At 34.8% G+C, this 9,435-nt stretch overlaps 1 protein-coding gene across 2 annotated transcripts; it reads left to right on the top strand.

Moving 5' to 3' along the window:
• The first annotated feature begins 2,101 nt into the window (after positions 1-2,101).
• On the top strand, positions 2,102-7,431 carry ppp1r3c2a (protein phosphatase 1 regulatory subunit 3C2, duplicate a). Of its 2 annotated transcripts, none has more exons than XM_042732350.1 (3): positions 2,102-2,160; positions 5,665-5,730; positions 6,028-7,431. In XM_042732350.1, exons 2-3 carry the CDS (start codon positions 5,717-5,719, stop codon positions 7,007-7,009), a joined length of 996 nt encoding a protein of 331 aa, XP_042588284.1. In that variant the 5' UTR covers positions 2,102-2,160; positions 5,665-5,716; the 3' UTR covers positions 7,010-7,431. The 2 variants fall into 2 exon arrangements, with proteins under 2 accessions (XP_042588284.1, XP_018967021.1); XM_019111476.2 differs by lacking the exon at positions 2,102-2,160 and adding an exon at positions 5,352-5,533.
• Positions 7,432-9,435: the final 2,004 nt, after the last annotated feature.

Here is a 9,435-nt window from a genome sequence, read left to right as displayed (position 1 = left end):
ACATTATGTTTATGCATGCAAATGCTGCTTGATCTTTGCATGTTTCTCTCCTGATTCCGACAAGCGATATTATGGATAAAGGACTTTTATTTTAGCTATGAAGCAATGGATTGAAGTTTTAAAAAAAAATAATCATAATGATGTCCACTGTTCATGTTCAATTTATTTATAAAGCACTTTAAAACAACATTAGTTTACCAAAGTGCTGTACACAATTACATTGACCCAATAACACAATAAAATAAATGCATCATTAGAAAAACACAGTCACAAAACATTAAAAGCATGGCGAAAAAGATAAATTTTTAAGAGACTTTTAAACTTAGACACTGAAGAAGATATTCTGATAGATAATGGCAAGTTGTTCCATAGCTTGGGGCAAGCAACAGCAAAGGCTCTGTCACCCCAACATTTCAGTCTAACTCCGGGAACCAAAAGCAGATGCTTAGTCTGTGATCTGAGTGATCTGGCTGGATTGTGTACAATAATCAACTCGGAGAGATATGGAGGAGCAAGGTTGTTTAGAACTTTGTACACAAACAGCAGAATTTTTAATTAAATGTGATAATAAATTGGTAGCCAGTGCAATGAGCCATTTGCAGTCGAAGAATAGATGAGACAGGCAGCCCATAATATAGCGAGTTACAATAGTCAAGTTGCAAAGAAATGAAAATATGGATTACAATCTCAAAGCTCTTCCTGCTTAGGAAGGGTTTAACTTTTGCTAGTCTTCACAGATGGTAAAAGCTGGCACTCACTGTAGAATTCATTTGTTTATTCAGCTTTAGGTTGCTGTCCAGTATAAAACCCAGAAGAGCAATATGGGGAAAGAGAGCCCAGATCGACAGTGCTCAGATCGGTTTTCTCGTTTGGCCTAAACAGAACAATTTGTGTTTAATCATCATTCAAATGCAAAAAAAATTATTGATAAGCCATGTTTTCAATTCTTGGAGACAGGCTGTTAGTTGGTATAAAGCAGACTTATCATTGCACTTAGATGGTAAAGCTGGGTATCATCGGCATAGCAATGATATGACACACCAAATCTCAGCGAGAACAATAACGGCGCCAAAGTTGATCCTTGAGGAACACCACATGAAGAATGCGCTACAAACGAGGAATATTTCGCAATACTGACTAAAAAAATCTTCTGTTATACAAAAAGGACCGAAACCAGTCAAGTGCAGTGCCTCTAATACCAATGCAGTGCTCCAAGCAAGATAACAGAATACTGTCAACAAAATCAAATGCTGAACTGAGATCTAAAAGCACTAAGGCCATAATATTACCAGAATCAGTAGATGTTAAAATGTCATTGGAAACCTTCAGAAGGGCAGACTCTGTGCTGTGTAAGCTTTTAAAACCAGACTGAAACATATCAGAGATACAGTTAGTCAAATAGTTTTGCAACAGCAAAAAAGAGATTATTATAAAATTTTAATAAAATAAAATATCAAAAAAACCCCAATTACAAATAGTTGTCACAGAAGTTAATTTAAAACATTCTGGTACAGTCCCCTTAAAAATACTTTTTCAAATAATAAAGTTTCACTAGTTCACGCTTACATATTATTAGCTGAGGTATGAAATGCGTATTTGGCGTGCTGTCCGGGGAAGGGCTCCAAGCTCGGGAATGGCCCGAACCTAGAGTACCCCCCACTTCCCCGTCTAGTTGTAAAGTGAACTTGAAGTGAGGAGTTGGGGGGGGGGAGGGATGCTGATGAACCGTCAATGGATAGAGGTAAGTCAGCGGTATTTATACTGTGGTATTGATTGATTGATTGTGGTCCACTGGTGTTGATTAGGCTAATTATCTGATGCGCTCCTCCCGAACCTTGTTAATAAAACATCATTTAAAACATTCTGGTACAGTCCCTGTCATAAGACTGTTGTTAATAATAATCACTAGGTCTGAACCAATAGTATCAAAGATGATGGTAATGATGGATTTGTTTCTTAAAAATATGAAGGATTTGACTTTGTAAGTTGTTAACTGATGGACTGGAGTTGTGTGGATTACTTGTGGATTATTGTGTTGTTTTTATCAGCTGTTTGGACTCTGACGGGACCCATTCACTGCAGAGGATCCACTGGTGAGCAGGTCATGCAATGCTAAATTTCCCCAAATCTTAAAAAACTCATCTACATCCTGGCCTGAGGGTGAGTACATTTTTTAGCTAATATAAATTTTGGGTGTACAGTTTCTTTAAACCACACTTAACAATATATCAATGTCATTGAGCTCAAAATGTCAAACCAAGGAGCATCCACATTTTATTGCAACAAAATATCAATTAGCAATTGAAAGTGATCTGCATTCCAAAAGGGTTCAAATTTTTTATTCTTTTGTGTGTAAAATGTGAAGGCTAATAAGATCATCAGGACAGAAATCATAAGGAGTGACTGAAACTTGTTGGAGGAGAACATGGAGCTCTTGGTTGAACAACTGTATGCAAGATCCACCTAAACTACTGCTTCACCTTATTGTGATGTAATGAAACAAGAATGTACACACCCCTACTGAAGTCAAAGTTTTTGTTTTGTTGTGAAGGCTTGACTCAAGACAAGTTATGCCAGACATTTTCATTGTGAGTGTGTGAAAAACTGCTTTCAGATATTTAAATTTAAAATCAGTGGTATGCAGTTGTGCATTTTATGCAAATTGTTTCTTCAACAGTTCAAGAGTTTTGGATCTTAGATGTATTCTTAGTTTTACAGGAGCAGAGTCACATAAGAAAGTGCAGCCTAATGCAAGAAAAATAATTATTAAACTGTGTGGGAAAAAATAGTAGAATTGTATCTGGTTTCTGTCCACTTTTACAGTAATGATAGACATTCACTACTCTTCAAAAGATTTTTTAAATAATATTTATATTCAGCAAGGGTGCAATTGATCAGAAGTGGCAGTAAAGACTTTTATAAATACTGTCCTTTTGAACTTTCTATTCATCAAAGAATCCTTTAACATTTTCCACTTTACACCTTTGGTGCTTGGATCCCTAATAAGAAATGTTTCTTGAGCATCAAATCAGCATATTAGAATGATTTCTGAAGGATCACGTGACCCTGTATTATTCAAAAGAATAAATTTAAAAAAAAATGTCTTAATACATTTTAAATAAAAATAAAAAACATTTAACTAAATTAAAATAATATTTAACAAAATTTCTTTCTCAAATAAAATAAACCCAGCCTAACATAAAAAAAGTAAAATCTGACCGACCTCAGACTTTTGAACAATAGTGTAACATTTTTAATTCTGTACTAACCCTAACACATATTATACATTCTGTCTCTCTATGTGCACTATATTAAGCACACCCAATTCAGCTGAAGAAATATGTCAGATTTCTATTCAGTTTCACTGATACAATGTCACAAGATGATTTCACCCAGTCCACAGATGCCTTAATAATATTTACAATATGAAGTGACACCAACATTAATCATGTTTCTGTGGAGCTTTTCTCAGTCTCTTCTGCAATAAAAATTCACATGATGGCTGCAATAACAATTTAGTCAAGCTATCCCAGTTGTTTGATTTTTCTGTTAATTCATGTTTAAAAATGTCAAATGAAATGCAAATTAAAAAGTCCAAACATAAGATTTGCTGCCCATATTTATTATAGTATTCATAGGTATTAACTGTTTTCATTGCATTTAAACATGAGTCTTGATAGGAATTATTATATAATCAAAACTTAACAACCAGTTTCCACCAACTGCAGTGGAAAAATTTGAGTAATTAATGTTTAGATCATCAGACTACATTCATAGTCTATTAGGGTGAGGTTTTTTCCATAGATTTAGTGTCTCCGCTTTTTTACTTGTGCAGGTAACTTCATGACACGAATCGTCCTGCCAGTTTATGACCTCATTTAGGCCTATGTGTTGTGTAAACTGAAATGATCTAATTTCAAACTCCAAATATGTAACAGGTCTTATCAAGCTTGAGATCTACAGTAAATTAAGTATATCTAAAAAAAAATGATAACACATTTGGGACCTTTAGTGGCTTGCTGTTTTCTAAAAGGGACAGCAACACTGATATTATAAAACACTGCCTTTCTGAATTCTACTGTGACCTCAAATGTAGCTCATATAATGAGAATCTAATTATCTAATCAAAATGGGACCTAACTATTTTATATTAATAGTTTAGTATGTGCTAATAAAAATTATGCAATGTTGTGCAATCATGCATTGTGTGTAAACTTGCATGCCTATTATGTATCTGAAAAGTCAAGAGCAGTCATTGTTTTAAATATAGCTAAAGAATTCTTTCACATACTATGTACATATATGGAAGAGTTGCATGTGGGTGTTTCTTTAACTATGCCAGTTTTTGGTCAGAGGGGTTGATTTTTATTAGAATTTATGATCTAAACAAATAAATCATTTTAAAACTTTTTTTTTTTTGATGGACTGCAAATTACATTTAGTTATACAAAAATTCCAATTGGCACAGTTGTGTTGTTATTTTCATAATCTTTTTTTTTTCTTCTTTTTTCAATAAATGGTCAAAGAGTTATGCTGTTTTTGGTAAATATATATGGGTCTTTTGGATGTGCACACCTGTTTGCATTTCTTTGTTATTTGCATAATGACAATGTTGCGTTATTTCTGTTTCACTGATAAGATGTCACAAGATGTAATCTCCCAGTTTACAGATGCCACAATAATAATTGCAATATGAAGTAACACTTACAATAATATTATTTTTTATATATATATATATAATATATATATATATATATATATATATATATATATATATATATATATATATATATTATTAATTTTTTTTTTTTTTATAAAAATGCTGCTGCACCCAGGGAGCAGTTGGGGGTTCAGTGCCTTGCTCAAGGGCACCTCAGTCATGGTATTGCCAGCCCGAGACTCAAACCCACAACCTTAGGGTTAGGAGTCAAACTCTCTAACCACGAAGAATACCCTCACCCAAATTATATATATAATTATTATTTTGTCCAAAATGTATTAATTTTTTTTTTAGCTTTTAGCAACTTACTATGCATAAGGAATATATTTTATCATTTGGAATTGGATTCATGTTGAAGTTTTTTTTTTTTTTTTTTTTTTTTTTTTTTTAAGTAGTCAGTCACATTAGATAAACTAGCAAAAGTGTCATGGCTAACTGCTTTGTTTTGTTTTGTTTTGTTGCTTATTCCCTCTTGTTACTCATTCAATGGAAAACCATTAATCAGAACTAATGGATGAACTTGTGGGATCGTGAAGTTCGCAGTAGCAAAAAAAAAAAAAAAAAAAAATACTTTCGTTGAGACTACGTCAGGAATGGCCCGCCCTTCCAAGTGCGCCTTTAAAACGCCTGAGAAACAGCAGCACTCCAGAACAGACGCTTGAGTTTGAGTGAGGCTACGAGTGAAGGTTTAATGGATGGCAAACAGTGATGTTTACTTCTCGTAACTACTTCTGTGTCGTGCGTTTCTTTGGCATTGATTCCACTTCTGCGTTTAAAGTTTAAGCAATTTCAGCGCGTCTTTCGTTGTTAGAGGTGAGTGAAGGAGTTTTAATAGCCTAATTCTGCATGTTTTAACACTGAAGACCATTTCAGTAAATATATCCAGTCACAGGTATAATATTTTTCCACCTCATTTATTCAAAGTTTTCTTTTTATTCCAACAGACGTTTCACCATCTGCATTCATCTTCATCTGACGGTCATCCGTTAACCCAAAATGAGCACCACAAAGTAAGTTCAGTAGTTTTCTGCAAAATAATGCATGAGATATTACAGAAAGTTAACTTTTAGTTTTTAGTTAAGTTACAGTATGAGTTCAAATGAATGTTGGGCAAACTGATTTAAATTTAATTAATTTAACATGACATTTTTATTATTAATGTTAGCTACTTGTTGTTCATAGTAAAATAATTAGATGTGACTAAATTAGATTTTCAGAAAAACTGTGATTTCACTTCTGGACCCAATTGCATGTCTCTATATTTTCCAAATTGTCTAATATAGCTTTTCCTCCATGTGTTTTCCCAGAAGCTTTGGATTCAGCATCTACTCTTTCCCTGATCGTGTGATGCCGGTGGATCTGGCCATGCATGCACAGATTAGCCCTCCGGTGTCTCAACTCCTTGGCATGTCTGCTCTCAGGGCTTCTCCACCCAACATGTCCTCACCAGAGCTTCAACGAGACAGGCTTTCACCCCCTTCCCCTACATCTTCACTATCTTCATCCAGCTCTGCCAGCTCCCTGTCGTCATACTCTCCTGGCAGCAGCACGTTACGCAAGAAGAAGCGAGTCGTGTTCGCTGATGATAAAGGTCTCGCTCTCACATCCGTGCGCATCTTCACTTCTGACCCTTCGGAGATGGAAACAGAAGACGCCCCTCAACCTGAGGAGCATGTGAAGCCTAGAGAGCCCATACAGAGTGCAAGACTGCGCTTTAAGCTTGGTTTTCCACAGCCTGTTGCAGACCGTGCAAGCTTGAAGGAAACCTTAGTGCAGTTGGAGAGCTGTAGCCTGAGCGAAAAGGCGTTGAGTGGGACAGTACGGGTCTACAACATTAAATTCGACAAGACTGTGTTCATCCGCATAACTTTTGACTCATGGCGAAGTCATAAAGACATTGCATGCACTTATGTGAGGCAACCAAATGCAGCTTTGGAGACTGACTTGTATTCTTTTAATGTGTCGCTACCGTCCGATCTGGACCCGAAGGAGCGCCTGGAGTTTGTAGTGGTGTTCCAGCCCGGTAATAGCAAGTTACAGCTCGTGGACAACAACAAAGGTAAAAACTACCACATTCTTGTGGAAAACATGGTGCCAGAACCTCGGCTGGTGAAGACAAGCAGGCGAAACTTCGTTATACCAAGTCCTCAGCGTTATTCTGCATGGCCCGTGGTCAGAGGTCAGGAACTACATAGGACGAGACACCTGGTATGCAAAGGCCTGCCCTACACGGACCATCTGTTAAACAGGACCTGGGGAAGAATGGCGAATGTTCCTCCATTATGTTAAGATGGGACTGAGGCACTTGTCTGGTTGACATTTCTGCAGTGCTTGATTTAATTGCGAATTGAACAATGTGCAAAAATGGAGCGATTGCATACACCATTTAATACATTACACATGAATGGACACAGTGCTTGCTGGTTTGCACATGCTGCTTAAGCAGTGAAATGTGAATGTTTACTTTGATATGTACATTTAAATACTGTATATTTAAACTGGATTTAATTTGCACATTATACATTCCTTCTACAGCTAAAATATAAGTTTTATGGGAACCTGGCTCACTTTTCCTGTCACCTGCCTTTTTTGTATCTGAAGAGCTAAATTGACTTGCAAAAGTGGTGTAAATGAATCCTTTGTATATATGTATGTATGATTATGTATTTATTTTAAACTCTTTCATTAAAAAGAAACTGCTTTCCATTGAACTTTTGCATGATTTATGTGTCTTGCGCTGCAGGAACTGTGTCACTCTGTCAAGTGTTATTGAATAACATTATAGCAAAACAAGCATTGGGTAAAAGTTAGTACGTGCCTGCGGCTTTTCATGCCTGAACTGGTCTCATAACATTATATTATATTAAGGCACTCCTCTGGTCTATTATCTAACTCAGACCACACCTAGCAACCAGCAAAATAATTAGAGTGCAAGAATGTTCCAGATGTTCAAATGTAAAAGAACATTTCATACCTACAGCTTTTGAGAATGTCAACAACACACAGTCCACCACAACAATGAACTTTTACACAAGTGACTTTATTTCCCAAACATGACAGCTGAACAACCTAAGTTCAATAATAATATAGTAATATATTAAATTAACATTGTAAAAAACTATTACAATTAAAAAAAAAACTTTTGTATTAATGTAATTTATATTTACAGTATCCATTATTCCAGAATATATATATATATATATATATATATATATATATATATATATATGTATATCTTATACATATTCAGCCAGTGAGCTGTAAGCTAAATGTTTATTCAATAACAGCTCTGATGGATTCATTGTGTACATAATTGTTACACTGGTTCAAAATTAGTTTTTGAGTCTTTTGACAAATTTAACCTGTTTAATTAGCCGTAAAACATATTGCTGGATCAACATCTTTGTTGTTTCTGGAACAACATTTCGATGTATTCATTCCCTTAGGGATGAGGTGAGAGTTTATAGTAGGTTTAAAGCTGAAAGAATGTTGTTTGGGGTTAGATAAGAAAAAAATAAATCATGTTTAAGATTGTAATTATGGCAGCTGTCATTACTGAAAAAAAAAAATCACATTAAAATATGGTGACAAGGATGTTAGTGCCTGTATATTTAACATTTAGCCATGTATTAACTGATACGATGTTACTAAATCAAACCTACCTGAATTATTTGTCTTATGTTTTATGTACTTGTGGACTGTTGGTTTTTACCATCAACCTGCCAGGGGCTGCAGATGGAAAATTAGCCTGTATGGCTAAATCTGGCACATTTACATGATGGACTTAAGTGTCCCTTTTAAAATAAAGAATAAATAATCTCTCGTTTACCTTAAAATAACCACAATAATGGGAACCACAAGTGGTGAAATGGAAGGCCATATGACCCTTGAAATTTTAACTCATCAAGAATGTATGCAGCATTACCCACCAAAACAAGAAATGGCATACAAGTAATATAAACCACAACAATGATGTATTAAACAATAACTTAACAAAATACCACAAAGCACAGGGTGATGCATCATGCAAGAAGCATACATTTACAAATTTTCACAGAGTATCCCATACTTTTTACTCACAAAAAGCATAATTTGAGTTAGTAATTGATGACAGAATTTTGATGAATAATATATTTTCATTCTAAACTATATATATATATATATATATATATATATATATATATATATATATATATATATATATATATATATATATATATACGCACACATAAAAAGTATTCTCGTAGCTTAGCAAAATTGAAGTTGAGCCACTGATGTCACATGCACTGTTTTACCGATGTCCTTGCTATACGTTTTTGGGACTGTTAAATTTGGAGTTGCTGTTTATGCAGGGTCAGGGAGCTCTCAGGTTTCATCAAAAATATCTTAATTTGCAGTCCGAAGATGAACGAAGGTCTTACGGGTTTGGAGTGACATGAGAGTTAGTAATTGATGACAGAATTTTCATTTTAGGGTGAACTACCCCTTTAAAGCTCAGAGTGCTCTTTAAGCGTATACTCATTAAATAATTGTAACTTGAATATGTTTTGGTCAACAGCTTATATAATATATCAATAATAATAATTTGGACAGTTGACTTAAAAGCCATTTCATGGACAGATGTGGGCTATTCCTTCATTATTTCTACATCAGTTAAGAAGGTAAAAGGTATGGATTTGATTCTAAGTGTGCCATTTGCATTTGGAAGCTGTTAC

This window comes from Cyprinus carpio, chromosome B10, assembly GCF_018340385.1.
Source record: "Cyprinus carpio isolate SPL01 chromosome B10, ASM1834038v1, whole genome shotgun sequence".
Taxonomy (NCBI): Eukaryota; Metazoa; Chordata; class Actinopteri; order Cypriniformes; family Cyprinidae; genus Cyprinus; species Cyprinus carpio.
This window is presented reverse-complemented; position numbering and strand designations above follow the sequence as displayed.